This window comes from Brachypodium distachyon, chromosome 1 (assembly GCF_000005505.3).
Source record: "Brachypodium distachyon strain Bd21 chromosome 1, Brachypodium_distachyon_v3.0, whole genome shotgun sequence".
NCBI lineage: Eukaryota > Viridiplantae > Streptophyta > Magnoliopsida > Poales > Poaceae > Brachypodium > Brachypodium distachyon.
This window is the reverse complement of record NC_016131.3, coordinates 72103380-72128546: the sequence shown is the minus strand read 5'-3', so window position 1 is coordinate 72128546 and position 25167 is coordinate 72103380. Positions and strand designations below refer to the sequence as shown.

General features: G+C 43.2%; 4 protein-coding genes across 9 annotated transcripts; 1 reads left to right on the top strand and 3 right to left on the bottom strand.

The window, feature by feature from the left end:
- Positions 1-7211: 7211 nt before the first annotated feature.
- On the bottom strand, positions 7212-7649 carry LOC104582430 (mucin-7-like). The gene has a single exon (XM_010231966.1). The coding sequence runs from the start codon at positions 7647-7649 to the stop codon at positions 7212-7214; it is 438 nt and encodes a 145-aa protein (XP_010230268.1).
- Positions 7650-10910: 3261 nt separating this feature from the next.
- Positions 10911-18912, bottom strand: LOC100845331 (RNA-binding protein 39). Of its 3 annotated transcripts, XM_010230887.3 has the most exons (14): positions 18327-18912; positions 16316-16388; positions 16169-16225; positions 15948-16003; positions 15421-15634; positions 15138-15224; positions 14929-15003; positions 14401-14484; positions 13773-13837; positions 13197-13249; positions 12543-12634; positions 12318-12406; positions 11299-11413; positions 10911-11205 (listed from the first exon to the last, which is right to left on the bottom strand). In XM_010230887.3, exons 1-14 carry the CDS (start codon positions 18809-18811, stop codon positions 11170-11172), a joined length of 1581 nt encoding a protein of 526 aa, XP_010229189.2. In that variant the 5' UTR covers positions 18812-18912; the 3' UTR covers positions 10911-11169. The 3 variants fall into 3 exon arrangements, with proteins under 3 accessions (XP_010229189.2, XP_003558785.1, XP_010229190.1); XM_003558737.4 differs by lacking the exon at positions 13197-13249 and having other exon boundaries at positions 12543-12762; positions 18327-18908; XM_010230888.2 differs by lacking the exons at positions 13197-13249; positions 18327-18912 and adding an exon at positions 17426-17509 and having other exon boundaries at positions 12543-12762.
- A 305-nt stretch (positions 18913-19217) lies between these two features.
- LOC100845630 (monooxygenase 2) lies at positions 19218-21362 on the top strand. Its single transcript, XM_003558738.4, has 6 exons — positions 19218-19559; positions 19685-19831; positions 19944-20012; positions 20120-20282; positions 20367-20595; positions 20720-21362. Exons 1-6 carry the CDS (start codon positions 19438-19440, stop codon positions 21232-21234), a joined length of 1245 nt encoding a protein of 414 aa, XP_003558786.2. The 5' UTR covers positions 19218-19437; the 3' UTR covers positions 21235-21362.
- LOC100833766 lies at positions 21325-24767 on the bottom strand. 4 transcript variants are annotated; one of them, XR_730102.3, is made up of 3 exons: positions 23172-24767; positions 22308-22562; positions 21325-21549 (listed from the first exon to the last, which is right to left on the bottom strand). XR_730102.3 is itself a non-coding variant. In XM_010230886.3 (3 exons), exons 1-2 carry the CDS (start codon positions 24449-24451, stop codon positions 22702-22704), a joined length of 1284 nt encoding a protein of 427 aa, XP_010229188.1. In that variant the 5' UTR covers positions 24452-24766; the 3' UTR covers positions 21325-22562; positions 22658-22701. The 4 variants fall into 4 exon arrangements, 3 of the variants coding, with proteins under 3 accessions (XP_010229188.1, XP_003562069.2, XP_010229187.1); XM_010230886.3 differs by adding an exon at positions 22658-22705 and having other exon boundaries at positions 21325-22562; positions 23172-24766; XM_003562021.4 differs by having other exon boundaries at positions 21325-22562.
- Positions 24768-25167: the final 400 nt, after the last annotated feature.

Sequence of the window (25167 nt, the reverse complement as noted above, 5' to 3'; positions counted from 1 at the left end):
TACATGCATGGCATCCCAATATTTGGGCACAGGTGCTCCAAACTTGGGAAAATAGGGACGTGAGCAGTTACTAGTTAACTGCCATGTTAACCCTTGATAAACTATTAATTAATCCTAATTGATCATAACTAATTAATCTTAACACTCCCCTTGATTAATTTGCTTCATTGATTGTATATACTAGTAACATCATGGAATCTTGTAATTTCCTCAAAAAACCCTGTGGGAAAAATATTGAGGAAAATAATACTAATATTGATATGTTATGAAAACTCCCATTAAAAACCCAATGGGAAAATGAGGAGAAAATGGTATAATATATTGGATATTGTTTCTTGATAATTCATATAGAATTATGTGAACAATAAATAAGCCTTGTATATTATCCTTAAAAATAGATGTGACATATATTCTTATGTTAATATTGTCTCATTAAAAACCTTTTATGAGAAACTAGTGAGTAAAACTCATAATAGAAAAAGAGTGCAATATGATGTTGTGAACAGGTTAAACTCAGGTGAACACTCCCCCTGATGGTTGCAAATTTTTAAGTTGTCGCATACCAATCCCATATACGCATTTCTGAAATGTGGAGTTGGGTAAGGACTTAGTAAACAAATCTGCGAGATTATCACATGATTTGATTTGCAAGATATTTATCTCCCCATTTTGTTGTAATTCATGAGGATAGAATAGTTTAGGTGCAATATGTTTAGTTATATTGCTTTTTATATAACCTGATTGCATCTGAGTAACACAAGCTGAATTATCCTCATAAATAATCGTTGGTGATTCAATTGAACCAATACCACATGATTGTTGTATGTGGTTAATCATTGTTCGTAGCCATACACTTTCACGAGATGCTTCGTATAAGGCTATTATTTCCGAATGATTTGTGGATGTAGCCACTAGAGTCTGTTTAGAAGACTTCCACGATATGGCTGTCCCACCGTGCAGGAACACGAAACCGGTCTGAGCTCTGGCATTGTGGGGATCAGATAAATAGCCAGCATTAGTGTATCCGATTAATTCAAAGTCTTGGTTTTCCTTTTGGAAATATAGACCTAGATCTTTAGTGCCTTGTAGGTAGCGAAAAAATTGCTTGACTCCTACCCAATGGTGTTTTGTTGGAGCTGCGTTGTGTCCAGCTAGTAAATTTACGGCAAATGCAATATCCGGCCGGGTGCAATTTGCTAAGTACATTAAGGCTCCAATGGCACTAAGATATGGAAATTCAGATCCCAAAATTTCCTCTCCATCACCTTTTGGTCTGAATGGATCTTTCTCTACGTCTAGAGATCGAACTACCATAAGTGTTTTGCATGGATAGGATTTGTCCATGTTAAATTTCTCCAAGATTTTCTGAATATATGTAGCTTGGTGAACCAATATTCCCAAAGGAAGGTGCTTAAGTTGTAGACCTAAGCAGAACTTGGTCTTACCCAAATCTTTCATTTCAAATTCTGTCATTAGATGATTACGAGCCTCATCAATATCCTGTTTGTTGCTAATGATGTTTAAATCATCAACATATACAGAGATAATGCAAAATCCTGTTTTGGATTTCTTGATGAATACACATGGGTAGTCATCATTGTTAGAGTAACCCTTTTTAATGAGAAACTCACTTAGTCGGTTGTACCACATTCTACCTGACTGTTTTAAACCGTATAAAGATTTATTCAATTTTACACAGTACATGTTGCGTCTTGCATTAATATTCGGAATTTGGATTCCATCGGGAACCTTCATGTAAATATCCGAATCTAATGACCCATAAAGATATGCAGTCACGACGTCTATCAACTGCATAGATAGACGATTTTGAACAGACAATGAGATTAACTATCGGAATGTAATTCCACTCATAACCGGAGAATATGTTTCATTGAAATCAATGCCGGGTCTCTGCGTGAACCCTTGTGCTACTAGTCTCACTTTGTATCTCACCACCTCATTGTTTTCGTTCCTTTTCTGGACAAAAACCCATTTGAATCCCACTGGGAAAACATTTGGAGGTGTAGGTATTACTTCTGTAAATACTTTTCTTTTATTGAGCGAGGCTATTTCTGCCTGAATTGCATCCTTTCATTTAGGCCAGTCGGAGCGTTTTTCACACTCAGCTATGGTTTTTGGATCATGATCATTTAGAAGGTTGTCTGCAATCTTAGTTGAGAAATATGTGTCGACGAATGTAGTCTTTCTATTATATGTTTCTCCGGTATCTAAATAATTTGTGGAAATTTCATTTACCTTTGGTAACTGTTCGCGATTTTCCGTTGCGGTTAAGTCTAGGTTCTCCGATGTCCCAGCATCAGTAATTGAGTACACTATTGAGCTGAGTTGTGGATGTTGGTTATCCACAAGGTGTATATTACCCAATTGATCTCGGTCAATCAAACGTTGACTCACATTTGTTGTTGTTGTTGAAGGAGGTCCAGAAGGTTTATTCTTCTGTTTTCTTTGCCGCGGCTGCTTCGTTTGTTCCTTTTGTTGTTTGCTGGAAAGTAGATCCTTTTTAGTTGTCGTACTTCTCCCCCTCTTTCTTTGAACGGTAGGTGCAGGAGGTTGAGTGGTTTTTATAGGTACCTCCACTCTTTCTAGTACGTTCTGTGCAGGATTGTAGGATTTAGTTACACCTTTGTAATCAACAAATGCGTCTGATAAATTGTTTGCAATATGTTGCAAATTTATAATTTTCTGAACTTGCTGTTCAGTTTCTTGAGTACGTGGATCAGAGGCGGAAATGCCTTGAACATTCCAATTGATTTCCTGACATTCTTGTTTTTGGTACTTTAAATCTCCCCCTAATGCTGGGAAATGGTCCTCATTAAAAATACAATCAGCGTACCGGGCAGTGAATAGATCCCCTCTGAGAGGTTCTAGATACTTGATAATTGACGGTGATTTGTACCACACATAGATCCCCAATTTTCTATGTGGTCCCATTGATGTACGTTGTGGTGGTGAGATCGGTACATATGTAGCGCAACCGAATTTTCGCAGATGGGAAATACTTGGTGGATTTCCATGTACTAATTGAAGGGGAGAAGTAGTGTGATATGCAGTTGCTCGCAATTGAATTAAATCAGCAGCATGTATAACCGCATGACCCCAACAAGTTGTTGGTAGATTACAATTCTGTAATAAAGGTCTTGCAATAAACTTAATTCTCTTAATAAAAGATTCAGCTAAACCATTTTGTGTGTGGACATATGGGACAGAATGCGGAACTTCGATTCCTAATGCCATGCAATAATCATTGAAGGCGCGTGAGGAGCAGCGGCATTGTCCGTTCGAATTGTTTTAATTCGATGCTCTGGATAATGAGCTTTTAATTTAATTATTTGTCTCATTATCTTTGCGAATGCATGGTTACGTGTGGAAAGTAGACACACATTAGACCATCTTGTAGATGCGTCAATTAATACCATGAAATATCTAAATGGTCCAGACAATGGTTGAATAGGGCCACAAAATATCTCCTTGAATTCGTTCAAGGAACTGTAGTGGTTCCGCATGTATTTTAAGATAAGAAGGTCTTAAAATTAGCTTGCCTTGTGCACATGCTGTGCATACAAAATCCTGAGATTCTGGGAATTTTGCTTTATTAAGATTATGACCAACAGAATTATTAATAATTTTTCGTATCATCCCAATACCGGGGTGACCAAGGCGATCATGCCAAGTCTGAAATGTATTGACATTCTGAAAAATTATTTTATACGCAACATGGGCTACGGGTTTTATGTATGTATAGTACAATCCGGACGATAAAGAAGGAATTTTTTCTAGAATTTGTTTGCCATATCCGTTACTTTTTGTAAATAGGAGAAATTCCTCATTGTTGTCATCGTGGGTTTCTATATGAATCCCATTTTGACGGATTTCCCTATAACTTATTAGAGTACGAGTTGAATCAGGATATAATAAAGCGTCCTCGATTATTACTTGTGTACCCATAGGAAGTGTGATGATGGCCCGTCCGGAACCAACAATTAATGTATCACGTCCAGCGATTGTCAAAATATTCCCTTGCGTTTTAGTAAGGGTTTGAAAATATTTTGTTTCCCTAAGTATAGTGTTTGTGGTGGCGCTATCCACAAGGCAAAGTTCTTCGTCTATTTTGGATTGACTCCCGTAGTAAACTATATATGGAAAAGGAAAAATTTTAATATCATTCTTAATAGATATATATAGAATACATACAAATTTATTTATGTATTAAATTGATAATACAATCGTAATTTACAATACATATGTCAAATATGTTGGTATCAAAGTGCTGATACAATAATGTAATATTACAATATAGATGACAACAATCACTATAATTTAGTTACAACAATACTTATGAACGTAAATATAGATAATATCTATTTCGGAGATAGGTGAACTATTCTAGGTCTCCAAACACATCATTTGAAGCAAATTCAATGATCATGTTCTCCGTGCTCATTAGATCCTCGGACGATCGGATTGTCGGGTTGTTGCTTGGTTGCTTTTTGATATCATGCGAACAACCGGCTTCCTTGGAATTGTCGGATTGGAAATTGAAGTGTGATTCAAATCTTGGTCCTTGATGAGCAGGTCACTTGCGTCCTACGGATTGTAGGTACAGATCTACCAAATAACGAGGGGTACGGCATTTCTTTGTAATGTGCTTGTAGCACCCACATTTTTGACAAACTTTAGATTTGTCGTATTGTGGTTTGAAAGTGCCTTTCCCCTTTTCTTGTACACGTGACTTGTTTTTCTTGTTGTTGTCCTTTTGCTTGCCTTTGAACTTGTTTGGTCGATTATTCGATCCATTGAACTTGTTGTTCTTCTAAAAATTAGCATGTACTTCAGGTAAAGGTGCAGCGCCTACCGGACGCTGATGATGGTTTCTCATTAGAAGTTCATCATGCTTTTCGGCATGAAGTAAAACATGGATAAGATCAGAATATCTAATAAATTGGCGTGTACGATATTGTTGCTAGAGGATCCTATCGGCCGGAAGCATAGTAGATAAGGTCTTTTCGATCTTTTTCACTTCAGAAGGTTCCTTATCGCAAAATTGCAACTTTGAACAAATTTTATGAACGGCATGATTGAACTCTCCTATAGATTTAAAATCTTGTAGGCGTAGTTGAATACATTCATGTGTGGCTTCAGGCAAAATTACGGCCTTCTGCTGTTCATATCTAGTTTGAAGGGCAAGCCATAGTGTGTATGGATCTTCTTCCATGAGATACTCTAATTTGAGATCAACATGGATGTGGTTCCTTATAATGTATAAGGCATTATATTTGTGTAGATCTGTGATTGGCGGTTGTCCCTCTATAGGAGGTTGTATGGCCGCTGAAAGTCCGCGTGATGCAAGGCTCACTTTTACGTCCATTGCCCAAGTTGGATAGTTTCGACCGTCGAGGGCGAGTTCATCAAACTCTTTCCCGGTCATTTTGTCCTACATGGGATTGAAAAACCATTGATTTTGTCAATTACTACTAGGTAAATCCAAAATATTGTGGTCATTGTTGTAAGTAAAATGCAATAAAATGCATGAAATTTAATCAATGCTAAATTTATATAGTGTAGACCTCAAAATAACACTTTGAAGATAATCACCGATTTATTGGTGTAGATTTCTCAGCTCTACGCGAAATAATTCACTGCTTTCGATAAGGTGTATGTTCCCACGGAACATTCAACGCAATATATCGTTTTACCGTTATTGAAAGGCTGTAGCACCTTGTGTTATTTAATATTGGAAGAGCACGTTGAAGGTAGTCATTGTACGTATTTACACAATGTAGACCTCTCAGTACTACACGAAATAATTCGCTGCTTTCAATAAGGTGTATGTTCTCAGGATGGCAACGGGTACAAAACCCGCCGGGTAGTGCCCGCCCAAACCCGTCCCCGTGACCCCGATCACAGCCCCGTCCCCAAACCCGTCCCCGCTAACGGGTTTCATTTTTTTCCTGTCCCCGTCCCCCTCGGGTAACCCGAACCCGTGAGAATACACAACAAATCCAGGAAAAACAACAGCATAACGATACAAAAACATCCCGTTTTAACAGTACAAAATAGCACAATGACAACGCGGCACAAGGAGTGTGGGTGTGGCACACCATGGAGGAAGCGACTGAGCGAGAGCGAGTAAGCGCGGAGGGAGTGGGCAACTCGGGATGTTGGTACTTGATAGAATGGTGGCTAGGGATTTGGAGAGTGAATTAGGGTTAGAAACATGTTATATACCTAAGGTTTTCTCTACGATAAGATGAATTGGGCCATGTATTGAGCTATATCATATTTTTCGTGAAACCCATCGGGTATCGGATTCGAGGAGTGTGGGACCGGGTTTGAACCCATGAAACCCGCCGGGTTTCACTTTTGACCCATGAACAAACCTGCGGGTATTGGATTTGTCCCAAACCCGTCCCCTAATGAGGTAAAAACCCGCGGGGATACGGGTTTTGGGGCCCCATTGCCATCTTGAGTATGTTCCCACGGAACATTCAACGCAATATATCGTTTTACCGTTATTGAAAGTCTATGGTACCTTGTGATTCGTATATATTAAATTGAGGTAGTCACATGGTGATAATTTTGTTTATCACAAATGGAGATTTTCTTTAATCAAGTCCATTTTTGGGCATTTTGGTGCCTTTTCGGAACTTAATTGTTGAAGCAAAACTCTCAAAAATGCAAGAAATAAAGATCTCAATTGCAAAGTGTAAATATGACATGTAATAGGCGATGTATATCATACAAACACATTGAACACGACAATATTTACATTGACATTGACATAGGAATACGCCTTTTAATAGGAATCCAACATAAAGTCACTAGAATCTAAATAAATATAAGTTCAGAAACCTATAAATACAAACACTGCTACTATTAAATAGATAATTGGACCAAATCGCAAATAGCCGATATCTTTGGGCCTTTCTGCAAATTGGCCTTGTAGCCAGTGGAGGGGGGCGCAAGGGCTTCCTGGGCCTGGGCCTCGGCGGCCTTTCGGCCGGCCCAGGTCGGGCAGGGGGCGGCAGGAGTATATAGGGGCCAGGGGTGGGGCGGTTAGGGTTTCCCCAAACCCATCCCCACGCCCGACGGCGCCCCAAATCCCACCTGACGCCGCCGCCACCTGCCTTCTGCTGCTCGCCTACTGCGGCCGCAGCCTGTGCTGTCGCCGCCCGCCCCACTCGCCGGCGCACCTAGGGGAAGGATGGCCCCCCATCGTTGCAGGACGAGAGGCCGAGGGACGCAGGGTTCCACCCGCTGGCGGCAGGACTGGAGCGGTGTGCCGCCATGGCGGCCGCAAACTTGCGGAGGAGGCGCCTCGCCTCCGGGTGGACGTCGTCGAGTGCGGCGCCGTCGTCGGCCGGTGGAGCGGGGTCGGTGACCAGAGGCTCGGCGTCTGCCGTTGGGGGCGCGGAGTCGGCGGCCGGAATCTCGTTGTCGACGGTTGGAGGCGTGGAGTCGACGGCCGGTGCGGGTGGAGTAGGCGACGGGAGTGGCGGCGCCGTGCCGTCCCTTGCCGGGCACGGCCCGAACCCGTGGGCGGGGCAGTACAACGGCCGCGGGGGCGGTGCGAGGGCGGTCTCAAAGTCATCTTCTTCACCAAGCAATGGGGACGCCGAACTGCTCAACATCCAAGTCGTCGTTGGCGAGTTTTTTTTAAAGTAGGATTTATATTACTCCCTCCGTCCAACAAAAGATGTCTTAATTTTGACTAAATTTGAATGTATCTACACACAAAGTCATGTCTACATACATCCAAATTTTGACAAATTTGAGACATCTTTTGTTGGACGGAGGGAGTACATTCATCACCCGTTATCATGGATCTGGCCTTTTATGACGGTCATTGTGAAACCCCAGGTTTCTAAAACTCAAATTACATATTTCTAACACCATATATCACAAAAATAATACAAAGTTTTTATTACAAACAAGTATTTCGAAAATTTCAAAGAAGTCATTTTCAGTTTTACATTTCAGCCCTTGGACAATTTCTTAGCAGCCAAGAAATCCTTTTGTGGGCCCAAGTGCATGGATGTCATTTGTCACTTTGTGCTTGCCATTTGGCACATTCCAGCACACACGTGTGCGCCATGCATCCATTTTCTCCAACACCTGTCATCATGGTACACAGTACAATACGCCCTATAAATAAGGAGTACTTTTTTTTCTAGTGTGACCTTTTCACCACCTTTCCACCGAACACTTTCCTTCACCTGGCTCCATTGCTGCTGCTTGCTGTTGTGTGCTGCTGTTTCTTCCTGTTGTGTGCTACTGCTGTGTATTGAAGGTAAAATATAATTTCACTTTAATTTGCCTTTGCATGCTCTTGAATGAAATTGCTAGCACATTACTGTGGATTAAAATGCATGTCTGAGTAGTACATTAAGTGATTAGGAGTAAAACACAATGCTTAAGAGAAAATAATACCCGCACCCTGCTACTGTTTAGAACTAGATCACATAATCACTTTGCTAGATTAATCACTATTTTGTTTGCTCTTGTGTGCATCTGCTTGTTCACTAGAATTTAGCACTTAGATACATGGCAGTACATTGTTAGGATATATTTCACCCTAGTTTATCAGCATCTTTTTGTTCTCATGCACATGGTGTTGAGTTACTAAATCAAATCCTCTGCATGTTAACAAGTATTATCTTTTTCAAAAACGAACAGAACATAGTCAGCTCAAGTAAATCAAGCAACACTCACATATTAATTTTCCTTAATTGACCACCTAATACTACAAGCAACCACGAAGAGTAGAACTTGCTGCCAAGGAGAGAGAGGGACTTAACTTGTCTGTTAGGAGAACTTAGTAGTAGGCCGCGCACGCCGGACCGCCGGTCCCAATGCCGGCGAGCTGGGGAGGAGGAAGTGTAGCCCCAGCTTCGCCGTCGCCGGTGACGGCGCCTTGACGCCATCGCACCTCCTTGTTGGTATTGTAGCTCAGCGTGTAGACGACCAGTAGGTGGAGGAGCACCGTGGTAGCAGGGAGACGACGTGGTGGACCTCGCCGGAGCCGAGGTAGACGGCGCCGGCCATGGCAGCCCAAGAACTAGGTTTACAAATTTGGGACGAGTAGATGTCGATTGGTAGAAATGAAGTTGGGGATCTAGTAGAGGAAGGAGAGAGGAACCCGGAGCTGGCCTCGTAGTCGCCAGACATGGCCGGAGCAGGGAGATCGAGCTGGTGGCGGCGTACTGCGCTCGCTCGGGAGAGAACGGGGAAAGAGAGGCAGGGAACGAGAGAAAACAAGGAGGAGGAGGAGAATAGATGCGGTCGGTGAAGTTTGTCTGCGCAGTGCTTTTTTTTTTTTGCCTTCACAAATCGATGACACGCTTGGTGGATTAGTACTACTTGCTGCTGGCTTCTGCTCACACACACACATACACACACATGTTTATTCCTCTCATCTGTTTGGTTTAGATATTGAATAGGAAAACTAGTGTAAGTTGTTGCACGTATGCTTGTTATTTTTATTTTTATTTTCCCTTATTACTTTGTTGGTTAGAAACTTTTGTTAAACATGTGTATGAATTAAATATTAGGAGTTGACTCCGGACAAGTAGGATACCCGGACGGTATTTCTGAGTTGACCGGAGCGGTACCAGGCAAGTCGCATCCCTTGAACATGTCTTCGAAAATGATTTATGAAACTCGGCTTATTTCGAAATTCTTGCATGCCACCCAAATATAAGATTTATAAATAAATATGTAAGTGGATCCGGTGGATCCACTAGCATGGTCAGTACTAGGTGGGCCGACCCGGACAGGGTTACGGCTTAAGTGTAATTCGGTGGGTAGGTAGCTCATGGTTCGGAGCAACCCGGATAGTGTTGGCGGAAAGTCAGAGCTCTTCTACATAGGGAAACCAACCAGCGCTTACTTCAAAAGCGGCGCAGACGTACTGACCATAGACCTGGAATGGGACAGGCTGAGCCGAACCACGCCAAGTAGCTGCCTCTGCCCGGGTGAGAAGGTGACTGTATCCGGGTAGGTGCAGACACCCTAGGGCGGGACCTACCGGTCAAGGGTCTCGACCCACGGGCCTACGTAAGGCAAGATGACGAAGCAGAGGTAGTGTACGGGCTGGTTCTGGTTCCTTGGTCTAGTCGTGTGCATATGATTAGTGCGCCGACCAGGATTGACCAAGTGATGCTATGGGAAAAGCAGTACACCTCTGATCAGAGTTAGATGTGATATCACTCCTAGCTTCCGGGTTTGGAAGTGCGTCTTGTGGGTTTTCCTCTAACACAGGATGTAAGATCCCACGTCGATCTGCCGCTAGTAGATTTTTCAAATAAAATATGGTTTTCAACAAAATACTAAAAGAAATGACTTATTTTCGAACATAATTATTTTTGGTCTGACGGCTTTATGGTCGTCAAGGTTAACTCATGCATAATGATTTCCGGCGACTTGCGGAGTAAGTATTTTCGTACCTACTCAGCCTTGCTTCATATGTTGTTTTCAGAACCAATGATCATGGTGAGCCCCGACGAGATAGAGGTCGGTACTTATGATGAGTCCGGTCCTTACTATGAATATGCTGAAATGGAGTTTGAGTATGAGGATGCCGCTGGCGGAGATGATGTTGCGTAAACCACCAGGAGAATAGTTCAAGATGGCCTAATAATGTCTAGATTAGAGGCACCGCTTGCCGTAGTGAGACTTGGAGATACTTTGAGGGTCCTTGTAATAGACACCGTCTTCAAACGGTGAAGATTTCTATTGTACATGCTACTGTTTTCCTCAAATTGATCTTGGCGCAACTCTGTACATAGCGATTCTTCCGTTACGCTGACGTTGTCACGGGGCGTCAAAGTCTATCACCCGTTACCATGGGCCAAACCAACAACAAAGAAAACAAGCAGGAAACTGCAACAAAGTAATCAACAATAGCATCAAAACCCAGCTTATGCCAGATGAAAACTGTCAAATAAATCACAACACTGAACTGTTGCTAATGATCATAGAAAAACTCAAACGTTACAGCACGAAATCTCAACCCGCTCGAGGGCTTCAAGTCGAATGTTACAGCAGACCAAGAGGCCTTTTGTCCACTTAATGTTAGTACACGATGCTTGCATGCTGCGATGTAAAAGTACACAGGACCAAAGCAGCTATCTCCAGCTACTAACCAACCAGTTAACTCGGGAACTTTGCTTCGTACTGCTGAGGAGACTGGCATAACAAAGGCAACCAAACTCAGTAAATGAGTATTCGAAATGCAGAACATAAGAAAATCTAAGTGAACAGTAAGGCAGAATTTCATACCATAAAGGTTGCAGTAATCATCTTTCCCGCAAACCATCTCCCTTGAAGTGCTTTCTGTGCACCCATCGCCGCAGTAATGCTGTCAAATCGCAGGTAGACGAAGCCGGCAGTATTTCTGCAAAAAGAACAACAATAACTAATGTTAGGCACTAAGAACTGTTGTTATTTTATAGATACTCTCATAGTACCCGTGTGTTGCTACAGAAATGCGAAAAAAACAAGAACATAACGTGCAAAATCATCAGGATATCATATAAGTGTAACATGATAATTCAACGCTCATCCTGCTGCTTAGTTCTAACATAATAGTGCAAACATAGGGACAAAAGATAACATCAATTCAGATCTGCTGCTTAGTTCTAGACTACTTTTGCTGCATTCCGAAAATCTCAAACTGCTCCCAAGAAATCAAGAAGTCTTCAGGAGGAAGGACGACATGAGGTCGGTGAGAGCGGATGACGCCAAAAGAAGTGCTTTTATTGCAAGGGGTGGGACCACAAGTCCACAACAAACATCAAAAGCAGAAAGGTTCATGCTGTTAAGTGTATTCATATACCTCTCAGGAACTAACTGAAAAGACTATCTTTAGATCCCTAGAAGCAGAGAACGAAGTTTTGTCGTATGCCTTCTCATGATATGTGGTGCACAATCTTGAGTTATCTGAACTGTAAACTGGGCCCGGTGTGGCCCAGATTTAACCTTGTGGGGCCATTTTCTGTGTGTGTGTGGGGGGGGGGGGGGGGGTGGGGGGGGGGTAGTAATAGCAAGTATGGGATGGCAGGTGAGCCCCAATGGCACCGCCATATACCACGTGCTATGGTCCAACAACCTGGAGATATGGGCACCTCATGGATTCTGAATTAGACAACAGTAACCAGGAAGCAAGAAAAATACAGAAGTGTGCAGGTAATGTTTTGGTCTTATGCAAGACAAACTACAAGAAAACTAGATATAGTTTTATTCAAGTGACCGCATGGCGTGGCTCATTTATTTAAATAGATTGTTATGAATCAGCTTACTTGTCCACAAAGATGTGTCTTATTTGACCAAACTTAGAACATTCTTCACGAACATCATCTTTAATATCCAAATCAAAATCAGGATCCGTCTGCAACCAAAAATAGTGACAAATTTATCAGATATTTTGGTCACACAAAAGGAGATAGAAGCTCCTCCGGAATATTAAAGAAGAAAATTAGTGACTGTTGCCAGTAACAAATATAACAAGAATGCAGTAGCCATACCTCGACAGCTGGATCAAACATGTTCTTGAGCAATAGGCATTCACTGGGTGGAGCCGTCGCAATGGGTTGGCTAATAACCGGAACAGATGCCCCTGGAATTAGACCAAGACCAGTTAGCGTAGGCTGTAGTGCAGGAGCAGCAGGAGGAGCACCAAGAACTGATACAGCTGGTAATGTCACAGAAGTGTTCAAACCAGCAGCACCCATCCCAGAAGTCAAGCTGGAGATTGACAGAAACAGAAGGTGGTGTCAAATTAGAGCGTTTTGTAGAGATGCCAAGACAGCAAAGGGAGAATAACATGTTTATGATAAACTTATGATGTGCCCTTGCTTTCTGAACTTGGAGAAGAAAAATTAACAGCAATAAGGCTAAGGTTTCTTTGCAAAGCTATGTAGTTGATATTTGCAAGCCTGCCACCAGAAGAATATAAAGGTATTTTAACAAGTTTTTCCCGATGTGTCAGGCAAATCATTCGTTCTCTTGAAATTAGCAGTTAATGCAGATGTTAGAACTGCAGTGTTTTCCTCATGTCTCAAGTAATCATTGTTCAACCTCTTGAAATTCTCAGTCAATGGAATCGACATTAACTGTTAAAACTGCAACAAAACAGAATATTTTAATCAAAGAATTGGAGGAGGTCCATGGAGAATGACCTTGACAAGATAGAAATATATGGTAACAGTGTTGATGTAGTGGTGGATGCATCCTGAGGATAATATAGTAGAGGTCAATAACGGAAGATTTGGAAATTTGGATTCAAATGATCGCACTCTTAGAAGCAATATAATGTACACTTTTGATACAAATCAACCATAAACTGGAGGTTATGCAACCTCAAACTAAAATGAGCAAATATTTTTGAGTTGGTAACATTTTTTAGTTTGACAGATTTGATTTGTCGATACCACACCCTGTATATGCCCATAATTCAACTATAAGCACATGTAACTTGTTTGGCAACCTCAAAATTGCATATAATTTGGTAGAGGCATGCCTCCATAATGACAAATGTAGTAAACAAGATATCATAATTTGTGAACTAAAAATGGTCAGACTTCAGATCAACAGCTTTCTGCTAAAGAAACAAAGACATAGACTGAATGACAAGACATTGGAACGCAGATAGGGAAAAAAAAAGCAAAACAGACTACATTGAGATGGTCAACTCAAGAATATATTCTGGAAAAGAGAATATACATTAAAATTCCATCAACCTTACAGAAATATACCTGGTTGTAACGCCACTGCGGTCCAATTTCTGCATAAGAAGTGCTCTTGAGCTAGCATTAAGTGCCTACATACAACAGTTGATAAGTCAAACAACGAAGAGAGATATTAATCTACGGAGTACATAACATTTGAAACAGCCTAACACATTCCTCTTTTTTCCCACAGGTGCAATAGTAACTTTCTAAATGATTCCTCAGAAAACAAATGGCAAGGTGTGATGACATATTCAAAAGGAGACTACGAATGCATGCATAGCTAATGTGTATCAACTAGACAACTGCCATAGGGTATGAAAACCTTTTTCAAATTTTTGATGTGGAGTACGAGTATACATCATGTCTCCTGTAACCCAACTTGAACGACATGCAAAAACATATCTTTCCTAGTCATACTATCCACCACACACAGACCACCACTTAAATTTTGCAAATACATTACATCTTAAGAAGATGTAAATGGGAACTACATAAATACATACAAGTCTTAATTGATGTCATCACGTCTCGCAATTCTTGCACAGACTATTAAGTGGTTCGTCTCTGAAAGTTCTTTTTCTTTTTTGTGTTTATGCAGGATAGCTATGCTAGTATATGAAATCAATAAATGTCTCGTGGAGATGACACCCACCAATCCTCCGCCTTCATCATCGTCCAAATCTCCTGTAGTTGCCCCACTTACTTGCACTCCCGCTTGGTCCGTCACAGCTGAAACCTGGTACATGATATTTGATTGCCATACTGTCAGGTGCTGCAACCTCTATATTTAAGCAGCTAGTGGGTTCAATAACTGAAAGTAACTCCTAATAACTAAATCTTGGATATAGAACATTCTATACCATTAGTTGACACGAGGAGAAGTTCTAGTAACTCTGGCCAACTTCTTATCTTCATAGATTCTCTAGTTCATATGTTTTCCATTAGTTACTTACTTTCCTATGTTCATATCACAATCTTGTAGTGAATGGGATCAGCAATTCAGCATGAACCAGAAAACTGAAACTTTGTTATATAATGTGCTATTGGTACCAATAGCACTGGAAAACGCTTCATCCATGGTCATCTTCAAAGATGACGCTCATTGGTTCTCAAGGGAATGTTTTACAACTGTTAATGCTTTGCAGACTTATCCATGTTAGCAAAAAAAAAATCTGCTTACCTTGATTACTCTTCCAGCAATATCAAGTTGCCCATTTAAACTCTGAGCAGCTTTTGCATCTTCAAGACGCGCAAACTGAGTGATGAGACAGAACGAAGTAAGAAACTGAGAATTCAGTTATGCACGAACACATTTTCTAATTCACCAAAATTGCAGTGGCATATATCAAATTAACCCTAAAATGAATTGCTTCAGAACGAAATACATACCTGAACAAAACCAAAACCTTTACATAACCCAGTAAGTGGATCTACAGGCAGCTGGACAAGCTCAACAAGTCCAAATGGTTCGAAGACCTAGAAAAGTGAAGCCACTAAATCATTACAACATGCAGAAGATGTAACAAGGATACATAACCAACAGTAACATTTTACACTACTGTTAATTAAATTGTTTTCAATTATGTAAAACTTCCAAATGGTACTTTTTCAACGCACCGCCAGTTGCCATTATTAAATATCTACGTATAAAACTATATGTTTGATTGTTTACCTGTCTCAACTGATCCTCTGTAATATTGGCGTGAAGATTTCCAACATACAACTTCCTTGCCCCACCTGAAGCTGCTACACTTGAAGTCGCACTTGACTGAACTAAATTCTTTTCAGCCTCTGATGGCTTAACCATCACCGGTTGACCAAGAAGCAGCTGACCAGAAAGAGCAATCGCCATTGGAACAGACATAACATCATAGAACTCAATGTACCTGGAAACGCAATAGCATAACAAATATCAGAATATCAGCTGTCAACAAGTTCATCTTTATTTGGTGTCGAATATGGAGCATTTCAGAAAATAATCTAACTTACATTTTCCAAAATCATTTGAAAATGCAAAGAAATAGAATCCATTAATGTGGAAAAGCTGGGTCTAATGTTGCTCGAAGAATTATTGTACATTACATTGCTCATCATCTCAAGAAAACTAAAATGAATAAGAGTGAGATGACTACATAACATGCAAAATAATACACCGTAGAAATATGGTACATAATTTACTACAAGTAGTTAAATACTCACCCAACTCCTTTAGAACGTCGTGAGTTTCGATCCATGATAAGACGGACATCCCTGACCTAGAAAAAAAACACAACAAAGATTGATCAACAGTAAGAGAAAGTATAGCGAACTAAGAGTGCATAAAGTGCACACGTCCAAAATGTTTCACTATCTCAAGTGAGTAAAACAAGAGAGACACACTGATTAGTAGGACAAAAAGGGCGTAAGCAAAGTGGGTCTACCTTCCCAGCTCTTGAAAAAAACTCATAAACATCCCTTTCATCCGCCTTCAGTGATAGCTGAGGTTATGCATACAAATATTAGCTTCAGATACAAAAGTTTTCAACATTTCATAGACCATAAAGTGGAATATGTTAACCGAACACAACCTGGAAAGCAAATACAGTTCTTTGATCTCTTTCTGGATCTGCCTCGGGTTCAGCACCATCTTCTTTCCTACGTCTGCAAAGAGAAAAATCTTTTCATAAGCTAGGATATACATGAAAATGGAGAAATAACTTAAGAAATCAGAATCCGATTATATCATCTCAAATACTCCCTCCTTTAAAAACTTACAATCTTTCCTACGTTATTTTCCCGTGTCAAACTTTTTAAGAACTTTGACCATTCAACCATGTTTATTGATAAAAATATCAACACCTAGAATACCAAGTAAATAGTGTGAAAACATGTTTCATGGTGGATCTATTGGCATTGATTTGGTCTTGCAGATGTCGGTATTTCTTTTTCTATAAACTTGGTTGAACTTAAAATGTTTGACAAATTTACAACTATACATCAAGAATAATATTCCCTTCATTTTTCAATACAAGCCCAGTCATCTTGTGCGCCCAGCCACGCAGGTCAAAAAGCTACAAGACCATGGCCAAAGTAACAGGTGTTGAAACTTCAACACAGGGTGTTGGCATTTGTCAACTATTGCTAAATAAAATACTCCCGTTACTGAACCAGTCTCGTCACTCAATATAAAGGTGGGAGGGGAATCCACAATAATAGCACCCTTATAGTGAGACAGACACACAAACAAATAAGATTACAGATTACCATGCTTGAAATGCACAATCTTCAGGTGAAAAGAAAGGGACTCAACATGTCCTAGTAGTTTCCAATGCCTTTGATGAGATTACTGAGTTAATACTTAAACCCCTAGGAAAAAAATAAGATCCTTATACTGAATTGTAGTTTTGATGAGATAATAGATTGACGAGAGACTGTGACCATAAAGAGTTTATTATCCAGAACAGCATAGGGTCGATTATGCCATCCTCACAAACTCTATAAACTGACAACCCAAAGTAAAATGTTACTCAGCAGATATGTGGACAAACAAGTTGATACTAAGACAGACCAAGGAGAGAAACAGAGAAAGAAGGTTTAGGTAGATAAAGAAGCATGATCCACTGGCAGGTCAGTGTCACATAAAGAAAAAGGTACAGAATCCCATCAAATCGAGATTCTATCAAGTCAAAAAACAAAACCTTAAAATACACAGAAGGAAAAGGTAAGCCTTGTATCGCATGGCAGGCATCATTTAGGCCACTCGACTTTAGTGTATCCTGCAGGGAGGAGGGGAGAAGAAATTAAATAGCTTGTTTGTGCAAGGGGGCGAACATTGTGTCCTCTTAACAATAAGACGCGATGCTAAAGTTAAACAACCCTACACACCCCTTCACCAGCATTTCTGCAACAGAAGAAATACGGTTCAGCTCCATGTTCTCGATGCAGGAAATCTGCAATCACAGATGGCATCATTGCTCTCAGACACGGAACCACTCAAAACCACAACACAATATCACCATCCATCTTCAACTTCCACATCATACCCTTCTATATGATGCTAAATTATACTCTCTCATAATAAAGGAACTTGAGATAGATCACCTGATATCCAAGGTCAAGCTCAGTGTCTAACTGGAGACTGCACTAGCATATCAAATCTGCAGGTTCCCATAATAATTTTCAATTGCATTGATTTGCAAGAAGCCTAGGTCTATGGCATAAGAAATTTTATGTAGTAGAACCAAATGTGGTCTGGTTGAAGAAAAGAATAAAGTGACAATTTACGAGAACTTGATTACAGCATGTTAGATGCTATACCTGAGCAAATGACAAGGGAAAACACAACCCCCTTTCCCATTCTAAAGTCAAAATGTCCATTATAGGCACATTACGTTGTGATAATACCCCTAAAACACATAACAATTGTGGAATGACATGATCGACACTACAATGAACTCTACTATATGCATGAGTAAAAACCAACAAACACAGATGAACTGACCCGGTTCATAATACAGAAAGGGGACTATTAAATTTACACAATATTAGCCGGTTCATGATATAAAATTCTCGACAAAGTTAAGAGTCATGAACTGGCACCTGACATCGCGGTCACGGTAGTCGCGCTCTCGGTGGCGCTCACGTTCATCGTCATCGCGACGCCGCTCTGAGCGGCTCCGGCTCCTCCGCTCTCTCTCCTTCTCCTTCTCACGCTCGCGGTCACGATCGCGGCTCCTCCTCTCCTTCTCCTTATCCCTCTCTCTCTCCTTCTCCTTCTCCCTCTCCCTCTCCCTCTCCTTCTCCTTCTCGTCGCGGTCGCGGTCACGGTCTCGGCGCTCCCGGCTGCTGCGGTGGCGCGAGCTCTCGCGGTCCCGTTCCCGCTCCCGGTCCCTGTCGCGGTCGCGGTTCTCGGAGCGAGAGCGCTTGGACCTACGCTCGCCGTCGTCGCGGTCCTCGTCGCCGGCGCTGCTCCGGCGGCGGGAGCTGCGTTCCTTCCCCTCGGATCGGGGAGCCGCGCTGCCGTTACCCGTAGCCGCAGCGGCCTCCACCGTCTTCTCCAAGTACTCGTACTCGTCGAAATCCATGGCGACTCGTCGAGGAGAGCTGGAAACCCTAGATTTAGGAGAGAGAAAGCGGCGCCTCGGCTAAACCCCCAGCGCTCGCCTTTTCTATCCAGAGAAGACGAGGGAACAGGCGCGATGCTGACAAATGGACCCGCCTTTCGACTGTTTGGGTCTTTTGCTTCTCGGGCCTATAGATGAGCAAATCTCCTTGGGCCTGGGCTGAATTGGGTGGATACGTGGCCCGTACGTGAATTGTGGCCCAACAAGAAGCCAATCATTTAAAAATAAAAGTAAAAATAAAATTATGTGGCTCCACAGTCCACAGTGATGAGAGCTGTGGAATTTTCAGTCACATGTTTTGTTTGCTACTGCAGGTCTGCAGCTGTCCTTTCATGTCGCCTTGCGCCTATCCAATTCCAACTCCCCTTAAAAAAATTCCAACTCCGAGACCAGTTCAGTGAGCCCGGCATGGCGCCATACATGGCGACGACACACTATAATCAGCAATGACGTCAAAACTCCAAGCTCTCTTCATTTCCCTATATATCCAATCATCAGAAGAGCTCTAGATTACTTGTATCCAACAGTTAGCCGCTGCTGATTCGTCGTCGTTCTCTGGTAATTTTCCGATCCCCTTCCGCTTCGCAATGGAGAACACGTACGCCGCGGCAACAATGGAACGAAGCGAGGCGGCCGGCGGCGGCCAGGCAGACATCGTCATCGTGGGCGCCGGGCTCGCCGGCCTCGCCGTGGCTCTCGGGTTACACAGGTATGTATGTGTCTCGTGCCACGTTTTACAGGGCTCGTGATCGTGGATGTCCGGTTCTTTGACAGCAAAAAGAGGAAAAACTATATAGCGTGATTCACCCGGTTCTCCTGATTTGCGCGTCGTAGGAAAGGGGTCAAGAGCTTGGTTCTGGAGTCGTCGCCGGTGCTCCGGGCGTCGGGGTTCGCCTTCGCGACGTGGCCCAACGCCTTCCGCGCGCTCGACGCCCTCGGGGTGGGCGACAAGATCAGGAAGCCCCATCTACTGACCCAGGGGTACGTACACGCGCCTTTAAACTGCTCTGTGACTCTTCCAGTCCTGATGAAAGACCCTTGATCAATTTACAGTGTTTTCTTTCTTGTTTCGCCTGAACGTTTCATTACATAGGTTACGCGTCTTCTCTTCATCCACCGGAGAACTAATCCAGGATGTGGATTTCACGAACGAGGGGAAACGGTGAGAGATGGACGAGAATCACGATTCCAGCAGGCGACGCTCCTCCTTTTCTTTCCCCTGCGCTGACATGAAACAAAAACACCACGTAATGCTTGGATTGGATGCAGCAATGAGTTCCGCTGCGTCCGGCGAGACGTGCTGCTGCAGACCCTGGAAGAAGAGCTGCCAAGAGGAGCCATCCGCTACAACTCCAAGATCGTCTCCATCCAAGAGGAAGAAGGCCACGTCAAGATCCTGCACCTAGCCGACGGGTCAACTCTCAGAGCAAAGGTAACTAAGAAAATGTTGGGTCTTGGCTTGGGCAGAAGAATATTGAACTGTGAACGCTGACGACGGACGGCGCTGGCATTGCAGGTGCTCATCGGGTGCGACGGGATCAACTCCGTGGTGGCGAAGTGGCTGGGGCTCGCGAAGGCGACCGGATCCGGGCGAGCGGCCACGCGGGGCCTCGCGCATTACCCCGACGGCCACGGCTTCGAGCCCAGGTTCCTGCAGTTCATCGGGCACGGCTACCGCGCCGGCCTCATACCCTGCAACGACACCGACGTCTACTGGTTCTACACCTGGTCTCATTCCCGAAACGGTCAGCCCTGTCTCCCGTCTCCTGTGTATCACCAATCATCGTCCATGGGCGATGCCGGTGCCAAGAGGTGTCCGGATCAATGTTCAGAGTTTCAGTTACTCTTCCTCGCGTTTTGCCGGTGCAGATAATGGCGTCGACGGGAGCGCGGCCAAGATGAAGCAGCACGTGCTGGCGGAGCTGAGGGGCTCCAAGGTGCCCGCAGAGGCCGTGGATGTGGTGGAGAGGAGCGAGATGAGCGACGCCGCGCCGCTGCGGCTCCGGCCGCCGCTGTCGCTGCTGTGGACGAGCATCAGCAAGGGGAACGTGTGCGTGGCCGGCGACGCGCTGCACCCGATGACGCCGGACCTGGGCCAGGGCGGCTGCTCCGCGCTCGAGGACGGCGTCGTCCTCGCCAGATGCCTCGGCGATGCGATAATCCATGGCGCCGGCACGGAGAAGGAGAGGATCGAGTCGGGACTCCGGGAGTATGCCGGGATGCGGCGGTGGAGGAGCGTCGATCTCATCGGAACCGCCTACGTGGTCGGCTTCGTGCAGCAGAGTGGTAACCCGATCGTGAGCTTTCTGCGGGAGAAGGTCCTGGGCGGAGTGCTCGCCAGAAGGCTCGTCAAAATGTCGGAATATGACTGTGGAATGCTGTAAAAGGCTAATAACCTTTTATCTCTCTCGCTTGGCAGCCCTTTCTGAAGCAGAAATAGACATCGGTAGTACTGTGACAGAGACAAGAACTGCTATCAAGGAACTAGAAACAATATGATGTTACAGTAGTACAGACATTTATCTTGGTCAGATAACATCGCTACCACGAAACAATGTTATCTGATCTAGGAGACAAAATCGCGAAAATCCTTCGCTAACAGAAACTACTCTGGTAATCAACATTCAACAAGTAACCACTAGTTGCTCACTGGTTCCTCCAGAACAGAACACCTTCACATCACATACCTGGACATATATCTGTGTATACCAGTATATATGGAAGGAACAATTTATCATGTGAACAAATTCATAATGGGAATTGGATGATATTTGCCTGTCAAAATCAAACCACATGCTAGTCTGCGCCCATATCAATCAAACATGTGCATGCCAAATAATTCATGCCAAAGGAATCTTAGCATATCATGATTAAGCAAAACTGCTAGCTTTAAACCTGTTTTCTTTAATTTTGAAGATAATGACCTACCTTTCCTTGTTAATTTGCAGATCATAGGTGAGGCCATATGTAAACATTAGTGGTCACTTTTTATCCCGTTTAGCAAATACTCTTGCTGCAGTCTTCTTCTATTGCTTAAAGTTTAACAGAAAAAGACAGACAGCAGCTCTAGTTCCTTACTGAAGAAATCGAGCTTGAACCAAAAAATCGTAGCGAATGCATGAAGCTGAAAAATGGTTTTGCACAACTGCCGACATACCCAAAGAATATGCAACGTTTTCTACTTTATGGTTTCTGTTATTCCATATGTCTTGTACTCTGATTATGTCCTGAAATTGCTCTAATCAGATCCTAGTTGTGCTAATTAATCTTGAGCAGTGTTAAAGAGTTGAAACTTCAATATCTGGTAGTTTATGCATGGTTAGCTACTTGTCAGACACAAACCACTGGAAGTTAGCGAAGGGCTTTGACTAATGACAGAAATTAGGCCTCACTAGACTTACAGGAGTTCATAATTATTAGTCTAGTCTCATCTGAAGACTATATCAGAGATGCATACCTCAGAAAGTCAGAATTCCAGTTCTCTAGTTGGGAATCCTTGAGACTGAAAGAAGCTAGCCACCATTCAAGTGTTCTGGAATAACAATAGGAGCACTGAAACTCTGGTACCATACGCATCTACTGCTATGGAAGAACTTGAAAAGATGTTGGTTTCTCTGCGCCTCAGGAAACATATGACTGATGCAGCTCAGTTTGCATATATCACTTCAGTAAATTCGAGTAGCTCACTTGGGCATTAAGTGGAGCTGATGGGCTGCAAAACATATATATCAGCCTGCTTCATCATCACATGTCCAAATCCAGAATAGCTCCAGAGATTGTTGTGCCAAAATGTAACAGTGTACTTACCAGTTCCAAGCTTCTAACAGCCCCATTGCACATAAAATGGATTCCTAACTACAAGAAATTGAGAAAAGTAATACAAGCAAACATCAGCTAATCAAGTAACTTTATCTATATACATTAACTGTCAACTGATCCTTAAGGATACAATTGAGATTACAGATGCATTGTTAGGGTTGACATGCCGCTTAAGTTTGCAGTAGAAACCATTTTCTAACTAGGGCAGAAAGCAAACTAATGATATTTGTTTATGCATATGCACACGACGAAGAAGAGAACTTAATAAGGGCCAATCAGATATGAATTTGATTTGATAACAGAAGTAAACGAGAAACAAGTGAGTTCATGCTTGACAGTTACGAATGTTGACAATCACCGGTGAATACTTCTTCGATGCATGTAAGTAAGGTCAACTTTATTCATAAATACTATCATGTCAACTTTCCATAATATATAACAGGGCAATAAAATATGTTCCTCCTGAAGGATGCCATTGAAGAACCTTTGAGTCAAGGTTTACCTTGCTGGGTACACCAAACAAGGAGGCCACCCCATGATGTAAGGATACAAATCGTCAATGTGAAGGATAGGACAGAGCTTAGTCAGCTTTTCTGTTTCCAGGCAGAAGGATAGGAAGAAGCCAGGTGAATTAGGATTGGCCTCACAGTAAGTATACAAGTACACAAAGCCATCAACAATCGTCAAAATGTTCAGTGCATCGTGGTCCTCTGCTGAATGGTCAGTGAGCAAATCAATCTTCTGTGACAAGGGAAATGTCATGTCCAGCATCCATCTCTCCACACCGTCATCATCGGCTCTCCACAACCAGACAACAAGTCCAAGTGTGCGCTGTACAGCGCAAACGATACATAGCTCCCCATCCTTGGTCTCACCAGGTGTTAGCGCTCCTTGCCCATGGATGTGCCGAGGCAAATCGATTAGCGAGAATTGCATTGTCGTGGTGTTGAGCACACGCGCATTGGCTCGGCTTGCTTTCGTCCAGTAGATGCACCCATTCACCAGTGTTCCATCGTGAGGTGAGTAGTCTTTGTCCGCGTCCCCATCCTGCAGGCTCGCAGCGTCTACCCATGGGGAAATCTGCCACTCCCTGGTGCCCGACGAGATGACAGCGGCTTGCGCCCCCCACGTTTCGTGGCAGACGCAGACAACGCGGAACGACCTGGGGTCTTCTTCAGAGGGGAGGACATGGAGCTCGGCGTACAATTCATCGTAGATCTGTTTCGGTGGAATGGGGAAGAGATGCATGGCCCGTGTGAGGGGACTGTGGACGGCTATCTGCTCGGCGCTCCAGTTGAGGAGAACGACGTACCCATCGCGGCAGTCGGCTATTGACCACTCAGGGTCGTCGTCGAGGACGCGGGTGAGGTAGATATCGGCGGCGCGTAGGGCGGCGGCGTGGTCCCGGTCGGAGAGGCGAGCGACGGGCACGAAAGCGGCCATCTCGGGGTTGAAGAAGTCGAGCAAGAGGCCGAGGAGTGGGGGCGAGTGGAGCTCACGGAAGCGGCGGCGGAAGACGCGGGATGAACGGACGGCGTGGAGGGCGGCGCGGCAGGTGAGGGCCGCGCGGACGAGGCTCGGGAGGGAGGGGAGGCGGAGGAAGATCTCGAGCAGGAGGTCGTCGCCGAGGGAGCTTATGGTGGTGGGAGCAACTGGTGGGTCTTGCTTCATCTGCTTCAGCGGCGGCGGCAGCTGCTGTTCGGAGTCCATGGCGCGACGACGGAAATGAGGACAGGAGACTGCAGGGGTGATTTTACCGGTTGGTCCCCAAGTTGGTGGCATATAACAATAAATAAGGTGTGTTGGCTAGATATTTCAAGATATTTCAGTCGACTGATTCGTATTGTACTTCTCAATAGCAAAACTGTTAACAATAACAGGCCGAGCTCAGTGTAATGGTTGGTCTAGCTGTACCGATTGATCATAAGAATAGTGCCTGGACAAAATTTGATCGAACGAAAACACCGCAAACACTTAGCGATGATGATCAAGTATCCCGTATTTATGTCTAGTGAGCTCCGCGCTCCATTCCAATGTGTCCTGATTAGTTGGTTCGCTTCATACAATTGTATAATTTTTATATGGTTATAATGTTATTTTGTCGGACGATGTACCCGACAAAAACTCTTATTTATAGAATTTGCAACACAAAATGAAAAACAATATGAAATTCGGTTTTCAACAAACGCCAAATGATGTTCTTAAATACCAAAAAATGTAAATAAAAGACGTCCTCATACATGAAATGAGAACTAAAATGAAAAGAGAAGTGTGTGTGACCCAAATGATGTTCTTAAATACCAAAAAATGTAAATAAAAGACGTCGTCATACATGAAATGAGAACTAAAATGAAAACAGAAGTGTGTGTGACTTTCGAAGGAGCTCCATACAATAAATAGCTAAGTTCGGAAATAATTTATTATTATTCAAAAGTTTACCAGTTAGATTTTAATTTGAAAGTCAATCTACAATTGAAACATGGAATAATCCATGAGAA

What these genes read in the sequence shown, in the direction of transcription:
- LOC104582430 (XM_010231966.1), bottom strand. Translation starts at nt 7,649, where the DNA reads ATGTTGAGCAGTTCGGCGTCCCCATTGCTTGGTGAAGAAGATGACTTT.
- LOC100845331 (XM_003558737.4), bottom strand. Translation starts at nt 18,811, where the DNA reads ATGGATTTCGACGAGTACGAGTACTTGGAGAAGACGGTGGAGGCCGCT. An exon ending in ATGATGAAGGCGGAGGATTG is followed by an intron (nt 13,838 to 14,400) that starts GTGGGTGTCATC and finishes TGTTGTATGTAG; the next exon opens with GCACTTAATGCTAGCTCAAG. An exon ending in CGCAGTGGCGTTACAACCAG is followed by an intron (nt 12,763 to 13,772) that starts GTATATTTCTGT and finishes GTCAATCTCCAG; the next exon opens with CTTGACTTCTGGGATGGGTG.
- LOC100845630 (XM_003558738.4), top strand. Translation starts at nt 19,438, where the DNA reads ATGGAGAACACGTACGCCGCGGCAACAATGGAACGAAGCGAGGCGGCC. An exon ending in TTCACGAACGAGGGGAAACG is followed by an intron (nt 20,013 to 20,119) that starts GTGAGAGATGGA and finishes GATTGGATGCAG; the next exon opens with CAATGAGTTCCGCTGCGTCC. An exon ending in CTGGTCTCATTCCCGAAACG is followed by an intron (nt 20,596 to 20,719) that starts GTCAGCCCTGTC and finishes TTGCCGGTGCAG; the next exon opens with ATAATGGCGTCGACGGGAGC.
- LOC100833766 (XM_003562021.4), bottom strand. Translation starts at nt 24,451, where the DNA reads ATGCCACCAACTTGGGGACCAACCGGTAAAATCACCCCTGCAGTCTCC. An exon ending in TGTTTGGTGTACCCAGCAAG is followed by an intron (nt 22,563 to 23,171) that starts GTAAACCTTGAC and finishes TATGTTTTGCAG; the next exon opens with CCCATCAGCTCCACTTAATG.